Raw genomic sequence first — 19,252 nt, forward strand, 5'->3', positions numbered from 1 at the left:
AGACAAAGCATTGAACACTGCCCGTAATTCCAAAATGTTTATCAGGAAGAGTGATTCCCCCTTGGTCCACCGACCCTGGAAAGAGTGTTGCTCCAACACCGCACCCCAACCCCTTAAACTGGCATCCGTAGTCAGAAGGATCCAGTTGGTGATCCGGAAGGGACAGCCCCAGCTTAACTGCTTGTCCTGTAGCCACCAGGTCAGCGATAGACGAACCTCCGGAGTCAAAGTGATCATGTGAGACCTGGGCAAGAGAGAAGTATCTTATCCTGTCCTGAAGCTTCAGGACCTTCTCTGGAGACAGAAACAGCTGTTGACTGTGTGTGCACCATGCTCCGAGCAGGGACCAGCGAGGACTTCTTCCAGTTGATGAGCCCTCCGTGGGCTTGTAGGAAGTTTACCGTCAGTTGCAGATGACTGAGGAGGACATTGTGGGAGTTTGCCAGGATTAGCAAGACGTCCAGATATGGCAGAATCCTTACTCCCTGGCGACGGAGATGAGCCGTCATCACGGCCAAGACCTTGGTGAAGATCCGAGGGGCCGTGGCCAGTCAAAACCTGGAACTGATAGTGAAGGTTGCCAATAGCAAACCGCAGATATTGCTGATGTGATATGGCAATAAGTATATACAGGTAAGCATCTTGTATATCCAGGGATACCATATAATCTCCGGGTTCCATGGCCAGTACAATTGAACGCAGTGTTGCCATACGGAACTTAGATACTCTCACAAACTTGTTCAGTGATTTGCGATTGAGTATAGGCCGGAAAGACCCATTGGGTTTCGGTACTAGAAACAGGGTCGAGTAGTATCCTCTGTCTCTCCGGGACAGAGGTACCGGCACCACCACTCCTGTATCCAGGAGGGAACACCCATGCGTCTGAAGTAGTCTTTAACCAGACCTGGGTGAATCGCAGAAGTCGGCCTCCCACCCTGGGATCCCCTAGGAGGAATTCTGTCCCATCATGCAGCAGGCTTGTCGTGTTTAGAAGCAGGCTCACGGGCTGCCCAGGATTGTTTAGCCTTGGGCTTTGTGGTTTTGGAAGCACACGATTGTCTCGGGTATGCCTGACCTTTTGCTTGCCCTTGAGGCCGAAAGGAGTGAAACGTGGTACCTGTTTGCCTTCTGTGCAGAAGGAGTAGTGCTAGGGAGAAAGGCAGTCTTAGCAGCCGCCAAGTCAGCCAGAATTTTATTGAAGTCTTCCCCAAACCGGATGTCTTCCTTAAAAGGGAGTACCTCCAAGGTCTTTTTTGGAGTCCAGGTCCACCTTCCATGACCTCGACCACAGAATAAGATGCGCCAGGATGGACGTAGTCGATGCCTTGGCTGCCAACATACCTGCCTCAGAGGATGCCTCCTGAATGTAATAGGCGGCGGTGGTAATGTGAGAAAGGTACTGCCTGGCAATGTCCGATATATCCTAAGGCAGCTCTTCCTCTAATGCCTGAACCCATGCTTCGATTCCTTTTGCAGCCCAAGAGGCTGCTATAGTGGGTCTATGTACAGTACCTGTAAGGGAGCAAATAGACTTCAAGCATCCCTCCACACGCTTATCTGTCGGTTCCTTCAGTGAGGTGACAGTGGTGACAGGCAGAGTAGACGACACCACTAGACGGGTGACATGGGAATCCACTGGTGGTGAATTTTCCCACTTGTTACACAACTCTGTAGGGAGAGGATAGCGAGCTATCATCCTTTTAGACAGGGAGAATTTCTTTCCTGGAGAAGACCAGGGTTTTTGACGTATACCCACTAGATGGTCAGAATGCGGTAATACGTTTCAGTTACCTTCTGACGTTTAAACTTATCAGGTTTCTTAGACACCGTAGTGGAATCATCATCATCATCAGTGATTTGTAGGATCTGCTTAATGGCAACCTCTAAGTCAGGGACATCAACCTGAGTAGTAGATTCCTCGTCAGAAGCTGCTGTGTCAGTGTCTGACGGAACAGTATACGTCCCATCCTCATCAGAAGAATCCTCAGAGAGATTAGTGGATTGTGAGGAGGAAGTAGCCCGCTTAGATGACCCCATGACGCGAGATTGACTTGGGGCAGTTTTATGTCTAACCAAGGATTGACTAAATTTCTGCAACTGGGTAGACTAATTATTACCATAGGGACAATATGTGGCTGTAATTGCACAGGAGGTCTCATAGGGGGCATAAAGCGTGCCACATGCGTATTTACCATAGATGAGAACGCTGCCCAAGGTGGCTCCTGATTGGTCACAGGAGCTGCGGACTGACTGGGAGATGTATGGCACATAGTACACAGACCGTCATATAAAACTTCCCCCTCAGGCAAATCCTTGGCGCATGCGCTGCAGGATGCAGGAGCGTTCTCAGATTTCCCGCCCTTTTTGATGGACATTCTCAGATATGTAACAGCAGAGCGTATTAGTACAATACAGCCAGACAGAGTACAATACCTGTGAATAAATCCTCTAGTATGCGAAAGCATACACAGTACATAAAACCTAAATCTAGTACAATGTGACTGCGCACACACTACACAACATCAGCAAATAAATCAGGTATTATGTGACTGAGTACACAGTATAGTACACTTTAATCGGTAAACACTGTGAAGCACTATATATGGACCCTGACGCACCTAGGCCCTCATTCCAACCTGATCGCTAGCAGGCTACTTTTAGCACTGCTGCGATCAGGTAGTCGCCGCCTACAGAGGAGGGGGGAATCGCTGTGCAGGGCTGCGCTCGCTTGTGCAGAGAGCTGCACAAACAAAAGTTTGTGCAGCTTCTGCACAGCTCAGGACTTACCCGCTGCGATCATCCAGGACGGAGCTGACGTCAGGATCCCTCCCTCGAAACGGCTGGGCACGCCTGCATTCGGACGGACACTCCCTGAAAACAGTCAGTTGACGCCTCCAGCCAATCTTCCTGTCAATCTTCTTGCGGTTGCGGGTGCGATCGCTTTCTTCGTTAGTTCTGATGCTTCCTGGCAACGGCCGTCGCCAGGAAGCGACGCGCCTGCGCATTGCGGTCGTGGCGCATGCGCAGTACAGACCCGATCGCACCACTGCAAAAAACTGCAGCATGCGATTGGGTCGGAATGACCCCCCTAGTCCCTTAGGGTACAAAATACAGTGAGAGATATAGCTGGGATAAACTGAAAGTGAAATCCATACAGCAGATACAGGCACACACAGTCACAGTGACAATGCAGATAATTATTTTAGTAACACAATAAGACTGCACTGGACTAGTATATGTATATTATATATAACAATGGGCCTAATTCTGAGTTGATCGCAGCAGCAAATTTGTTAGCAGTTGGGCAAAACCATGTGCACTGCAGGGGGGACAGATATAAGATGTGCAGATAGAGTTAAGGGGGGTACACACGGAGAGATCCGTGCTTAAAATCTAAGCAATCTTGCTAGATTGCTTAGATTTTAAGCACGGATCTGCCGTGTGTATGCCCTCCAGCAATAGCGATGCGCGGCCCCGCGCATCGCTATCGCAGGTGCTAGATTGAGCCTGCATGCAGGCTCAATCTAGCAGGTCGTTCACTTCACCGTTGTGTGAAGTGAGCGGCACCCCGTCGGCTTTCCCCCTCGCTCAGCACATCGCACTGTGCTGAGCGGGGTGAGAGATGTGTGCTAAGCGGTCTGTGTTAAGATCGCTCAGCACATATCTCTTCCGTGAGTACCCCTTTAGATTTGGGTGGGGTGTATTCAAACTGAAATCTAAATTGCAGTGTAAAAATAAAGCAGCCAGTATTTACCCTGCACCGAAACAAAATAACCCACCCAAATCTAACTCTGCATATGTTATATATGCCCCCCCCCCCCCCCCCTGCAGTGCACATGGTTTTGCCCAACTGCTAACAAATTTGCTGCTGCGATCAACTCAGAATTACCCCCAATGCACGGTCTGAGACCGGATGTATATATCAGAATACTCGTACAATATATTCTGGCACAGGTACACTTGTTCTTAACTAACGCTGTCTTAATATTGACATGTAGAATACATAAGTGCTTGTAAAACCACAGTGCCTATGTACAGGCAGGTTTACAAAGGAGACCTTGCCCTGCAGTCCCGGAGACCAGTCGCATCTATTTTAGAAAATGGCTCCCAGCTTCTCAGTCAGGGAATGAGGGAGAGTGTGAGGCTGCTCCAGGGGAGGAACACCAGCAGTAGATGGTGCCCGGAGCTGGGGGTGGGGCTACAGGTCATGCGCCTTCCCCCGTATGCTGGTCCTCACCACCTGGTACTATGGAGTCTTAATAAAGAGAATATTTATATATCCGACCTGTACACCTATGCCCTGGTGGATATAGTGGGGTCCCTGCTCTGTTAGTGTCCACACCAGCGTCGCAGTCCGTCTCCTTAGACTGCGACCGGAATGCAATTTAATGGCGGGTCCCGCCTGGGGGAACCTCTTACCTCCTCCCTTCAGTAGCAGCCACGCGAACCAAGAGAGGGTCTGCGACCGTGTGCCTAGAGCCGGAGCATCTCCGCCGCAAGTACCCGAGAACAGAGCCAGCGGGAGTATGCGACGCCGCTGTGGAGGTAACGGAGCCGCAGCACAGAATGTCACCCTGACATGTAAGTGCTGCAGCCCTTGAAGTCTTCTAAAAGCTTTTTCAGGGCTGCCCAGTGCAGCCCCCCTGTTAAGTGACCTGCTTCTGCAGGCACCAACTCGAAACTGAGCTCACAGTGCCTGGATGTGGGGTTATAGAGGAGGCCCCAATGCACCCTGGGACAGCTAAAGCTTTAACCTGTTGGTGCCTGGATCAAGATCCATCTCTACAGCCTGATGTATTCCCTGTAGAACACAGTGTACCCCGCTGCAGAAATAATATTTATTCGGGAAGAGTAAATTATTAAAAATGACAAAAAAAAGGAGATTTATGGTTGTTAAATCTCTTTCTGTGAGGTACACTGGTTTCCACAGGGAATAACATCAGGGTGTAGAGTTGGATCTTGAGCCGAAGCACCAACAGGCTAAAGCTTTGACTGTTTCCAGGATGCACTGAACTGCCTCCGCTATAGCCCCGCCTCCAGGCACTGGAACTCAGTTTCGTAAACCAGTCCAATGCAGTAGCAGGTAAAAGAGACGACAGTAGTTAGTAGCCACAGACAACCACATTCTCACGACAGGAGAAGGGACTAGCGGCTAATGCCATAAAAACCCAAAGAAGCTAAGTGCGTCAGGGTGGGCGCCCTGTGGAATCCAGTGTACCTCGCAGAAAGAGATTTAACAATGGCAAGTCTTACCATAAATCTCCTTTTCTGCAGCGGGGTACATCGGGATGTCCTAAAACAGTTCCTCATGGGAGGGGACGCACTGTAGTGGGCATAAGAACCCGGCGTCCAAAGGAAGCATCCTGGGAGGCGGGAGTATCAAAGGCATAGAACCTGATGAACATGTTCACTGAGGACCATGCATAATTGTTCAATGGACACGCCACGGCGGACCGCCCAAGAAGGTCCAACAGACCGAGTAGAATGGGCCTTGATAGCAGCAGGAGCTGGGAGTCCAGCCTGCGCATAAGCTTGTACAATCACCATTCTAATCCATCTGGCCAAGGTCTGCTTATTTGCAGGCCAGCCACGTTTGTGAAAACCAAAAAGTACAAAAAGAGAATCTGACCTCCTGATAGAGACAGTCCTTTCTACATATATATGGAGAGCCCGTACCACATCCAAAGACTGCTCCTTGGAGGACAAACCAGGAGAGATAAAAGCCGGAACCACAATTTATTTGTTAAGGCGGAAAGATGACACCACCTGGTAGATAACCAGGGCGAGTTCTAAGAACTGCCCGGTCACGGTGAAAAATCAAAAAGGGTGGACGACAGGACAAAGCGCCTAAGTCTGACACCCTCCCAGCAGAGGCAATAGCCAACAGAAAAATGAACTTAAGCGTAAGGCATTTAAGGTCCACAGACTCAAGAGGTTCAAACGGAGACTCTTGAAGGGCAGTAAGAACAACAGACAGATCCCATGGAGCCACAGGAGGGACATAGGGAGGCTGAATCCGTTGTACTCCCTGAGTGAATGTATGAACGTCAGGAATAGATAAAATTTTCCGCTGAAACCACACCGACAAGGCAGAAATGTGAACCTTGAGGGAGGCCAGGCGAAATCCTAAATCCAGGCCTTGTTGCAAAAAAGACAGTAGTCTGTAAGTACTAAACTTGTATGCATCATAATTCTTAGCAGCACACCAGGTGAAGTAAGAATTACAGACCGTATAATAAATCCGTGCAGAAGCCAGTTTGCGGGCCTTCAACATAGTTTGAATAACCGCCACAGAAAATCCTTTGGCCCTCAGGAGTGAAGCTTCAAGAGCCACGCCGTCAAAGCCAGTCTTTTCAGGTCCTGGTAAACACAAGGGCCCTGAACGAGGAGGTCTGGACGTTGAGGAAGTAGAAGAGGACGCTCGATCGAGAGACCCTGCAGGTCTGAGAACCAAAGCCGCCTGGACCACACTGGAGCAACCAGAAGCAGTATTCCTCCTTCTTGCTTGAACTTCCGTAGTACCCTGGGCAGGAGTGACACTGGAGAGAACATGTATGGCAGCCGAAAGTTCCATGGAATTGCAGTGCGTCCACAAACGCTGCTTGAGGATCCCTTGTCCTTGCTCCGAAGCCTGGAACCTTGTGATTGTGTCAAGACGCCATCAGGTCTACATCTGGTAGACCCCACTTGTCCACAAGTAGTTGGAAGACCTCCAGATGAAGACTCCACTCCCCGGCGTGTACGTCCTGACGACTAAGGAAGTCCGCTTCCCAGTTGAGGACCCTCGGAATGAACACTGCTGATATTGCTGGTAGATGTCGTTCCGCCCATCAAAATTTTTTTGACACTTCCATCATTGCCAGGCGGCTTCGGGTGCCGCCTTGATGATTTATGTACTGATTGTACTTGAACAGTCCTGTTCTGAACGAAAGGCAGGGCCAGTGTCAACGCATTGAACACCGCCTGCAACTCCAGCTTGTTTATTGGGAGTAGAGATTCCTCCCTGGTCCACCGACCCTGGAGAGAGTATTGCTCCAACACCGCACCCCAACCCCACAGACTGGCATCCGTTGTTAGAAGGACCCAGTTGGATATCCAGAAGGGACGACCCCTGCTCAATTGTTGGTCCTGTAGCCACCAACTCAGTGACAGACGAACCTCCGGAGTCAAGGAGAATATTTGAGACCTGATGCGGTGAGGCAGGTCATCCCACTTGGAAAGGATTAACCTCTGCAGAGGGCAGGAATGAAATTGAGTGTACTCTACCAAGTCGAAAAAAGCCGACACCACGAGGCCTAGTACTTGCATCGCCGAGTGTATCGACACTCTTTGGCGAGAGAGGAAGTATCTGATTCTGTCCTGAAGTTTCAGGGCCTTCTCTGGAGACCAGAACAAACGTTGGTTGTGTGTGTCCAGTAATGCCCCTAGGTGCACCATGCTCTGAGCAGGGACCAGTGAGGATTTCTTCCAGTTGATGAGCCACCCGTTGGCTTGCAGGAATTGGACCGTTAGTTCCAGATGACGGAGGGTGAACCTCTGGGGAGTTCGCCGGGATCAACAAGTCGTCCAGATACGGCAGGATCCTGATATCCTGACGGCGGAGAAGGGCCGTCATGACCGCCATGACCTTGGTGAAGATCCGAAGAGCCGTGGTCAGTCTGAAAGGCAAGGCTTGGAAATGATAATGAAGGTTGCCAATAGCAAACCGAAGATATTGCTGATGCGACATGGCAATAGGTATGTGCAGGTAAGCATCCTGTATATCCAGGGATACCATATAGTCCTTGGGTTCCATAGCCAGTACAATAGAGCGCAGAGTTTCCATACGGAATTTGGACACCCTCACAAATTTGTTCAAAGTTTTGAGGTTGAGTATAGGTTGGGAGGATCAATTCAGCTTTGGAACAAGAAACAGCGTCGAATAGTATTCCCTGCCTCTCTGAGATAGAGGCACCGGCACTATCACTTCTGTATCCAGGAGGGATTGGACAACCAAATGTAGAATTTGTGCTTTTAACGGATCCGAAGGGATAACCGTTGAGCAAAACTGGCAAAGGGGACGTCTCTTGAGAGAGATCGCGTACCCGTGAGAGACCACTTCCTGCACGAAGTTCCCTCCGAAGTGGTCTTTAACCATACCTAGGTAAACTGTAGAAGTCAGCCTCCCACCCTGGGGTCCCCCAGGGGGAGGCCCGCCCCATCATGCAGCAGGCTTGTCCAGTTTGGAAGCAGGCTGACGGTCGGCCCAAGAACGTTTAGGTTTGGGCTTATAGGACTTGGAAGTGCGAGCCTGTCTCGGGTACGCCTGACGCTTTGCTTTCCCTGGAGGTCGAAAGGAACGAAAAGTAGTACTCGTAGCCTTTGGAACCGAAGGATTAGTACTTTGGAGAAATGCAGCCTTGCCTGGCGCCAAGTCGGTCACAATTTTGTTCAGATCATCTCCAAATAGTATATCTCCCTTAAAAGGGAGTACCTCCAAGGTCTTCTTAGAGTCCAGGTCCACCGACCAGGACCGTAACCACAGAATCCGGCGAGCCAGGATAGACGTAGTAGATGCCTTGGCCACCAGAACGCCTGCATCAGAGGCCACCTCCTGAATATAGTGGGAGGCTGTGGTAATATAGGACAGATATTGTATGGCAGTATCAGAAAAATTCAGAGGTAGCTCTTCCTCAATTGCTTGAATCCATGCTTCAATGCCTTTTGCAGCCCAAGAGGCTGCCATAGTGGGTCTGTGTACAGCACCTGTAAGAGTGTAAACAGACTTCAAGCAACCCTCCACACACTTATCCGTTGGCTCCTTCAAAGAGGTGATGGTGGTGACAGGCAGAATAGATGACACCACAAGACGGGTTACATGTGAGTCCACTAGTGGCGGGGTTTCCCACTTGTTACTCCACTCCGCAGAGATAGGATAACGAACTAGCATCTTTTTAGACAGAAAATTTCTTTCCTGGAAAAGGCCAGGATTTCTGACGTATGTCAATTAAATGGTCAGAATGTGGTGAGACTAATTTAGTAACCTTCTGACGTTTGAACTTATCAGGTTTCTTAGACGTATCAGGAGAGTCAATCTCATCATTAATTTGAAGAATCAGCTTGATCGCATCCACCAGGTCAGGAACATCAACCTGTGTTGTAGAATCTTCATCAGATGCAGCAGTATCAGCATCTGATGGATCTGTATATCCCCCATCCAAATAATCATGATTTTTGTTTAACCAAGGACTGATTTAATTGCTGTAACTGGGTTGACAGAGTATCCGCCTATGGTGGATTAACCACAGGCACAATATGTGGCTGTAATGGCACAGGAGGTCCCACAGGGGGCGTAAATCTTGTTACAAGCATAGTCAGCGTATTTGAAAATGCAGCCTAAGGTGGATCGGCCACAGGTCACAGGTGCTGCGGGCTGACTAGGGGATGCAGAACACCCAGTACCTGGACCCTCAGCAGAAAACATTTCCTCTGGTAAATCCGGATGCAGGAGAGTCTACGGATTTCCCGCCCTGTGCAGCAGACATTATTGGTAATGTGCCTTAGGGCATATCGGTACAATATAGCCAGACAAACCCAATGCCTGACGAAAAACCCTAAGATATGTGACTGCAATAGCAGAGCACAAACAGAGGATTTAAGTGGTATGAGGTGACTGAAACACACAGTGAAAAATACAAAACAGTAAATCCTGTGGAACACTATATGGTATATGAGACCCTGGCGCACTTAGTTCCCCAGGGTACAGAATATAGTGATAGCAATAATGTGTGATACACAGAATAGAATCCACACAGCAGCTATAGGCACACACAGTCACAGGTACAATGCAGAAATTATTACATATAAACAATAACACTGCACTGGACTAGTAATACTACATAGAGATATGTATGTATACAGATATAACAATGCACAGTAAACACTGGATGTATATCACAGAATACTTGTACTAAATATTCATATAGTAGTGCTCTTGTTCTTAACTAACGCTGTCTAAATGACATGTAGAATACTTATGTGTCCTGTAAATGCACAGCGCTGATGAGACAGGCGGCTTTACAGAGGAGACAGTGCCCAGCAGTCCCAGGATCAGCGCAGCTCCGTGAAATGGCGCCCAAACGCTGAAAGGGAGTGAGGGAGAGAGATGTAGCTCCAGGGCGGGTACACCTGCTGTAGATGGTGCCTGGAGCTGGGGAAGGGGCTACAGGTCAGCGCCTTATCCCCTCCGCTGGACTTCACCACCGGGTACTATGAAGCCTATAATAAATGGATTTTAGTAAATCCGACCTGTGCTCCCTGCCCTGGTGGATATAGTGGGGTCCCTGCACAGCCAAAGTGTCCACTGGGAACAGTCAAAGCTTTAGCCTGTTGGTGCTTCGGACAAAGATCCAACTCTACACCCCGATGTTATTCCCTGTGGAATACCAGTGTACCCCGCTGCAGAAATATATTTTTCTAATAATAGTAATATATAATAATATTATAATAATAATATTTCCATAGTTCTGGGGGCTGATTCTGAGTCACACACACAAGTCACAATGAGCACAGATCTCACAGATTTCAGCATACATACTCTACATGCACCAAAGACAGGAATCTGCACCTGGACGGAGATTGCTAGTGAGTATAAATTGATTCAGCCCATATCGGCTGAAATCAGCAGAAATACGAATAATATTAAATATACCGTTCAGAGAGGCTTCACTGTACTGATGCAGGTCACACGAGACACCATATTTTGATTATGAATGACTGGATCTGTGGTCAGTTTGACATAATTACACAGATCTGGAAGAATTCACGATGGGTCCAGGCAGGCCTATAAAAAAGTCTTCCATAAATTTAGATTAGGCATGGAATATATACATAAGTCAGTCGTGCTGGATTCTCTATTCAGTCTGACCGACTATAAATACTACACATACCACGTACTGTAGTGCCATGCCTGTTTGGTGAAAATGACAAGATTGTCGGCCTGCATAAATCTGGTGTCCTGCTCATATCTGGTATATTGATAGGCAGTTATTGATAAATTAGCCCAACAATATAAAATGTGTGGTCTCTCAAAGTAGAAAACCTGAACGGATCAAATCTGATGACTCAGAACAGAATATTTGGTTGGGCCGATGGTTCGGGTGGTATTCATGTGACCGCCGGTCAGCTGACCGACAGTCACATGACCCCCTCCACCAGCCCGACGGGTCACTTTCCCGACGGTCGGCATGCCAACCAAGAGGGACTATTTCCACTCGTGGGTGTCCACGACACCCATAGAGTGGGAATAGAACCCGTGGCAACCGCAGGTCGCCACCGAGCCCGCAGCGTGGCGAGCGCAGCGAGCCCGCAAGGGGCTTGCTGCACTCGCCCCTCCCCGCCGGGATCCCGGCGTCGGTATGCTGCCGGGATCCCGGCGTCGGTAAGCTGACCGGCGGTCAGGAGACCGCCGGTCAGCAGTACTACACTCGATGGTTCCAATAAGTACGGCCCACTCTTATTTGTAAGCCTGACAATTGAAACAATTTCCTGTATGCAGCTGAATGCAGCTATGCTGCACTTATGTAAGTACTCATTGGTACTCAAGTAATGGTCAATTTGTTTGTAATGGTAAATTTCACTTGTTTACATTTACTGTAGTTTTACATAACTGGATTATTATATTCCTCTGTATGTCCCCCCTCTCAGAGCTGGAGAGTGAAGAAGAGTTACATAAGAAACGCCTTTGCCGTATTGTCACCACGGATTTCCCCTTGTACTTTGTGGTGATGTCACGGGTATGTCAGGACTGTGAACTTATTGGTCCAGATGGAGGAGCTCTGAAAAGCCGACTAGTACCCCAAGTTCAAGCCACCTTCCCCCCAACTGCTGTAACCAAGAAAGTGAAGCTGTCTCTACAAGTAAGGACTCGCTGTTTTACTCATATGAAAGACTGTCTTAGGGGGAGGAATTCAAATGTTATCGCACCCCCAGGAGTGACAGGAGATTGCAGGGCGATATTCAAATGCCCCCACTTATCACGCTGATCACGCCCATTACACTCAGGTTTAGGCGCACAAAGCACCTAAACCTGACTAAAGTAATGGGCGCCAGCATGAAAACACCCGTTTGGTCTCTTTACACGCATTTCAGCTCGCTGCCCCAGGGGGTAGTGAGCTGAAATTAACTTGTCGCGCCCTTCGGCAGCAACATTAGAATAGCTGTGGGCGAGCGCGGGAGGGAGGGGGGCGGGGGCAGCGGCATTTGAATCCGCCCCTTAGTGTCACTTGTGTAATCCCAAGGATTGAAGAAAGCATTATGTGGCTGAGTCTAAACTGGGAGCAAAGCTAAAAAAAAGGACTCATTTTGCACTTGGAAAAACTTTCTGGCAATGTAAGCTGAATGCAGGGTAAATACTGGCTGCTTCTGCATGTAGACTACAAAAATGCTGGACTACGTTATTTGTAAACTGCAATTTACAGTTGAGCCTGAACACACACCCCACCTACCCCTAAATCTCTCTGTAAATTATAAATCTCCCATCCGTGCCAAGGTGCAAAGTTACTCCCTTTGCTGCCAGTTCTGTATCCACCCCTGTATGTTTCCCTCTGTCTGTATCACTGTGTTGCCTGCATTGGAAGACTAGGAACATTTCATTCACATATGGCATTTCTCTAAGGAATATCATTGTACAATGGAATTGAAGTATAACATTTGAACGCTTATGTCCCCTCAGGCTCAGTCAGTGCCAGATGAATTGGTGTCCCGGTTGCTTGGTAACCAAGCAACATTTGGGCCTATTGTCACTGTGGAGCCACGGCGTAGGAAATTTCATCGTCCAATAGGGCTACGCATACCCCTTCCGCCATCTTGGAAAGATAATCCTCGGGACAGTGGAGAGGGAGATACCACCAGCTTGAGGCTACTCTGTAGCGTAACAGGTAGCATCCACTTGTGCCAACAAGACTGTTTCTCTTTATCTGCTTTAGTTATTGATATCGCATCTTCATCTGCTTGTTGTCAGGTGGGACAGCCCCTGCTCAGTGGGAAGACATTACTGGAACTACAAAATTAGTGTATGCCAATGAATGTGCCAACTTTACAACCAATGTCTCTGCCAGGTAATAGCTGAATTCTACGGCTCTCAGAGATAAACCGCCTACCAGTAACGGCTTACCACAACGACCTTACTCTAATCTCTCCAGGTTTTGGCTGTCAGACTGCCCCCGCACCGCTGAAGCAGTCTCCTTCTCCTCCCAGCTTTACCGGGAGCTCAGCGCTGTTCCATACACCGCTCGCTTTGTGGTGTTTGCAAAGATGTCAGATGGGCGGGAAGGACGTCTGCGCTGCTACTGTATGACTGGTGACAAACTGGAGAAGACGCTAGAACAGCATGAGAACTTTACTGAGGTGGCTCGTAGCCGCGACATCGAGGTATACATGCTTCCTTTGCTTTCCAGCCATGTCTTCACATCAACAGTGATTATTTACCTTGCCCTATCTTATGACACAAAGATTCTATATGGATATCCAGTTTTGAGAGCATAGTAATCTGTGTCTCATCATGGGGCAACAGAAATAAACATCTCCTGCTCACAGAAGGAGGCCTGAGATTACAAGCATTTAGTGAGAGCTGCAATCGACAAGGCCGTATGTCCTGACAAGCACAGCATGGTATTCTGTATCAGTTATATCTGTATCTTCAGGATGTTGTGTCAGTGTTAATGTGACTACTTATTGTCAGTGGCCCAGTGACACTCAGTCAGCGATACCGGTGACATATGGACAAAACTTCATTTACATTGTGACATTCTGTCTACAGGTGCTGGATGGGACGCAGCTCTTTGTGGAGCTGTCAGGCAATCTAATTCCTCAGAGGAAAGCAACGCAGCAGAGAAGTTTCACTTTCCAGGCATTTAAAGAGAACAGGCTGGCACTACCCATTAAGGTGACACTGTCTGACTTGTGTACAGAGACTCACTGTAGTAGACATCAATCACCATGCTGCTGAATGACACAGCTATTGCCAGGTTTACAAAACTACAAATAATTATTTCTGGATTTAAAAAATCCCCTCCACCCTGTTTGACACCAGTTTCATTCATTATTATCACATGTAAAAACCTAACAGTGGCATCCTTCCAGCATATCCAGGCCTGGCAAGATACCCACTGATAAAATGATGGTCTTACTTAAAATGATATATCGAATACAGTACTATGTCTATTTAAAACCATTCTGCTTCTGATTTAAAATAGATTTTTTTATACAAGTTCCCAAAAATATATATTTTTTTAATATAAAATATGTTGCAGCTGAAATATGAACCCCTGGGAATCTCACAATCAGAAAAGGCCTCATTGTAAATGTCAGGAACCTAAGGGGGGAATTCAGTTGTGGGTGACAGGGGCGAATTGCTTTTGCCAATGGGGGTAAATCAGACCTGATCACTAGAGTGCGTTTTTTGCAGCCCTGCGTTCAGATACAGGGGGAGGGGGATAGGTCTGTGCAGGGGTGCGATCGCATTTGTAGCAGAGCTGCACAAACATTAGTTTGTGCCGTCTCTGCTCAGCCCAGGACTTATTCTTCCTCTGCGATGTGATCCTGGTGATCGGGGCCGGAGCTGACATCAGACACCCTCCCTGAAAACACCTGGTCCCGCCTGAGTTTTTCCGGACACCCCTGTAAAACGGTCAGTTGCCACCACAAACAGCCTCTTCCTGTCAATCACCTTGCGATCGCCCGTGCAATCGCTTTTTTTCGCACCATCCCATCGCTAGGCACCGTTGCCCGGTGCAGTCGTCTGACGCGCCAGCGCATTGCAGTGCATACGCATGCTCAGTTCAGATCTGATCGCCCGCTGAGCAAAAACAAACAGCAGCAATCAGGTCTGAATTACCCCCAATGTGTTTAAACGCTGGCAACGGGAGCCCGACTGGAACCCTTCACACGGCCGATTCGCACCTTGATTCGCTGAGAGGTGCCTGCTACATTATGGGGTCGTAAAAACTTTTGAGTGAGATCCTGCCACTGTAAAGCATGGTGGGTGTTGTGCAAATTCAGACGGGTGATATCATCGCCCACAACTAAATTATCCCCTCTGCTACAAAGACACTTCCTTTGACTCTCTAGAAACATACACCCCTACACATCACTCCCCCATGGACTATGTTCTTAATGACTGGGACACCACCTGTTGCCCATCAGGCCACTAACACTAACAATGTTGGGAGTAATTGTACCCAAACTGGTATTTGAAGTAATAGATGGAGTTGGCATGCTGCACCCATATTTCCTGATTCTTAGTCGCAGCAAAGAGGCCACAAGTCCTTATGCCCTGTATAAATGGATACTGAACTGTATGCCTTTGCCACTATATGCCTGTCATTTTAGTATCACAGGTCTCTGCGACCCCGCTGTCCGCAAGAGCATCTAGAATCACTATCATTGGTGTGAAGATACCGGGTTCCAAATCACTCAGGCACGGTGGTAGATGTAAAACCAACAGTGGTCTATTGAACAGAATGGGTTATAAACAGTTCAGTACACTTCTGTAATCCAATTCCACACAACAATTCCCACCACAAACTCCTGACAGAACATTACTTCTTAAGGGGGGTACACACGGAGAGATCCGTGTTTAAAATCTAAGCAATCTGACTAGATTGCTTAGATTTTAAGCAGGGATCTGTCGTGTGTATGCCCCCCAGCGATAGCGTTGCACGGCATCGCTATCGCTGGTGCTAGATTGAGCCTGCATGCAGGCTCAATCTAGCGTGTCGCTCACTTCACCGTTGTGTGAAGTGAGCAGCCCCTCGTCCGTCTGTCCCCTCACTCAGCACATCGCGCTGTGCTGAGCGGGGGGAGAGATGTGTGCTGAGCGGTCCGTGTTAAGATCGCTCAGCACACATCTCTCCCGTCGGTACCCCCCTTTAGTGTTGGAGCAGAGCAGCTCTCTCAGCAACACAGAGTCCCAGATAAATCCAATATAATGGGTCTCACAGCAGATCCCTGGCAGAACATTACTTCTTATCCTAGGGTCAAAGAATCTCCCTTCAGCTCTCTGGGTAGCTCTACTTATACCTCCAGAAGCTTCATATTGCAGGGCTGTGTGTGACATCTGTGTCTTAAGATCTTACAGCATTGGAATACAGTACATATTCTAATCAAGGTGATTACATCAGCCAGAGAGCAACCCTGTCTGGTCAGCTCATTTTGGACAATAGGGATAAATAAAATGGACAATGGTACCTTATATGACTGAGTGTCCACTGTGGTGTTAGTAAACAATAGAAAACTATGGCTGACATAAATACATTACCTAGAGCAGAGGTTCCCAAACTGTGTGCTGTGGCTCCCTGGGGTGCCTCGGGACACTTGCAGGGGTGCCCTGGGTTGGTGGTCCAGGACCAATTCAAATTATTCATGGTCAATATAATAGGCAAAACCAGTGCTGGTGGCTGCCAGTCATAAAATATGTGGCCAAACAGAAGCAAATCTTGTCCCTCACCACACAACTGACCCTAAGGATGACATATAGACGCAATCTACTTAATGTAATATTTCTTTCTAAATTTCTCAAGAAGAAATTTTTGGCCTAGGGGTGCCGTGAAAAAAATTCTGATATTCTAGGGCGCCGTGATTCAAAAAAGTTTGGAAAACACTGATATAGATGGTACTCTGAGTCACATAAACTTTACAGGGTGTTTCCATCCTCCTTCCCCGTCTCTTGGTGACATTAGGCCTAATTCAGACCTGATCGCTGCTGTGTTTTCGCACAACAGTCGTTAAGGTCTGAACTGCGCCGGCGCCGCAGTGTGCCGGCGCATGCCAGACAACCGATGACCATCTCAGCCCTCCGATTGCCTCTGCCTGATTGACAGGCAGAGGCGGTTGCTGAGCGGGCCAGCGTCGTTGGGCCGCCGTTTTGGGGGCGCAGTCCGGACAATGCGGGCGTGCCCGGACCGTGCGGGGGAGCGGGCCGCGGCGGCTGCGTGACGACACACACAGCCGCTGCGACCCGGACAACAATGAGTAGCTCCCTGCCAGCACGCAGTAGGGAGCTACTCTACAAGTACAAAAGCATTGCCGCTGTGCAATGCTTTTGTACTTGTGCGGCGGGGTAGGGTCTGACATGTGGGGTGGACTAGCCCTGTGCTGGGCGTCCCCCCGCATGTCAGGGAAGCTGATCGTACATGTGCTAAATTGATCAGGTCTGAATTAGGCCCATTGTGAGATTAAAGCTGTTCCTGCAGGCACTTTTCTCTAGAGCAATTTATGCAAATGTTGTTATGAAATCTGCAGAGGCCCCAAATGTTTCATTTCAGGTTCTTCTCCTCTCCCTCCCTCCTTTTTCTCTTCTGTGCCCTCACCCTAGATAACATTTCAAAATGAACAAAGACAATTAAAATATAAATAATTTAGGCTTTAACAAGCTGTGATTTAGAATAAAAAGAAAATCATTGATTGCAGGAAGGATTTTAAAGTGACATCTCTTTGGTGACGGATCACAAAAGGTAGCGCGTCTGCTGTGGTCCGCTTTAAAATGTGAAATGGGAGTGAGCGCCTTGGTTTGCAGTGCAGTGGCCAAATAGGTGCAAATAGTCTAGGCTTCATGTCAGCATTTTTGTCAGTTTTTGCACATGTCCATTGGTGTCTACTGTTTGCTACCTGATAATCCTTCTTCAGCTTACTGTTAACCCGATTGTGAGAACAGTCTAGTAGTGACTTTTACATTTTTACCACAAATAAGGGAACAAATAATACAAAGGATTTCACAGTGCTTGTTGAATTCCCGGATCACTGCTCCACTATTGCATTAATATACATGCCACCTTACTCCCCAGGGGCATTCCACAGCTTTACTGCTCTTACTGTAAAGAACCTTTTATTTTTCTATACGGCAACATTATTTTTCTTTTTAGTTTCTATGGATCTCTACACATATAGGGTAATAGAAACATCACATAGATGCTTTCTAACTAGATAAAGCAAACAATAACTTGTGCATTAAATGTAATTTCCGGACTATTATACCTCATAAGGGGACGTAAATTAATCATGAGACTAGGAGGTCATAATTAAAGTGTAAGATGTTGTGGTTCACAGTCTGTTACACTGTTCCCTCAAAATTTCACTTAGGGCCTGATCCTGTGCCCTCACCCTTGATAACATTTCCTCTACAGCGACAGGAGCTGGGTGCCAGTGACGTGCGGTGGGGTGAGGCAGGTGAGGCAGAGCCTTTCCTGTCATATTAACGTTTGTGCCAGAGTTTTGACTGTATAAAGTATATGAAAAATACAAATAATTTGTATGAAATATCTTCTTTGCGTTATTCTAATCATTTTTATAGCCAAAGCTCTGGAGTAAAAAGTCTATGGCAGGTGAGGCAGTGCCCCCCCTGCTTAACTTTTCCGCACATCTCTGATCAAAACTCACCAAATTTCCAGGAGTTTATACTGCTGCACCTGTGTATAATACCCAGAGATGTACGCTTTGGCTCATATATTGCGTGTAAATCTGGGTCTGGTGCTAGCCAGTGCCATCTCAGCCATTTAGCTCACCGCAGTCCCTGCTGGGTGCTGTACTGTAACATTATGTGCAGCACTCGGCTCCTGTAACAGACAGTAGAGGAGCCGGCAGTGCAGCCGAACATCTCCCAGAGTGATAAAAACGAGTCGGCACACGAGGCTACACCTCTAGTCACAAGGACACCCCCCTATCTTTTTGCCAGCATGTGCATTCTGCACGTACATACTGTATCCATTTATCAGTTGGCGACCATGCACAAGGGGCTATATGTAATAGCCTGCTAGGTGAGTCTGCCCATAATCTTAAAGCAGAAATCATTTACAAGGCAAAACCAACCTGGTTTTGCCTTGTAAATGATTGTCCCTTTAAAATCATATTGCCCATAGTATGTAATCCAGTTGTGGTCTCACTTGCTTTGTGGTACAATCCCCACTGTGTATACCGGTAATATACAGTAATACAGGATGTTGACACTATGTATAGAATGTCTCAATAAAATGTAATATGTGTGTGTTTTCTAAGGTGAGGGACAGCAGCCGGGAACCATGTGGGTCTATGTCCTTCCTCCGTAAATCTATGAAGTATGAGCCGTCCCAGCAAGTGCTTTGCCATTTGAATGTGACAATGCCACAATACACCCAGGTGAGACAGCTGCATAGCAGGATCCTGCATGTCTCAGCCAGAGCTGGGGTGATTGTTATACCTGTAGTGTGTGCAGAACTATGGACATTCCTCAGTTTGGAAC

At 47.9% G+C, this 19,252-nt stretch overlaps 1 protein-coding gene across 7 annotated transcripts in view; it reads left to right on the plus strand.

Annotated features, from left to right (window-relative positions):
• Window positions 1-19,252, plus strand: part of ANK1 (ankyrin 1) — a 451,795-nt gene that overhangs the window by 319,579 nt on the left and 112,964 nt on the right. For all 7 annotated transcript variants that reach the window (XR_010180528.1, XM_063931753.1, XM_063931756.1 and 4 more), the window contains 6 exons: window positions 11,686-11,897; window positions 12,713-12,917; window positions 13,001-13,097; window positions 13,182-13,410; window positions 13,799-13,924; window positions 19,030-19,149. Coding sequence is in view for 6 of the 7 variants with exons in the window: in XM_063931753.1 (XP_063787823.1) it covers window positions 11,686-11,897; window positions 12,713-12,917; window positions 13,001-13,097; window positions 13,182-13,410; window positions 13,799-13,924; window positions 19,030-19,149 (989 nt within the window). In the remaining variant the exon portion in view is untranslated. The remainder of the gene's footprint in view (window positions 1-11,685; window positions 11,898-12,712; window positions 12,918-13,000; window positions 13,098-13,181; window positions 13,411-13,798; window positions 13,925-19,029; window positions 19,150-19,252) is intronic.

The sequence above is a fragment of the Pseudophryne corroboree genome, chromosome 6 (assembly GCF_028390025.1).
Source record: "Pseudophryne corroboree isolate aPseCor3 chromosome 6, aPseCor3.hap2, whole genome shotgun sequence".
Lineage (NCBI taxonomy): Eukaryota > Metazoa > Chordata > Amphibia > Anura > Myobatrachidae > Pseudophryne > Pseudophryne corroboree.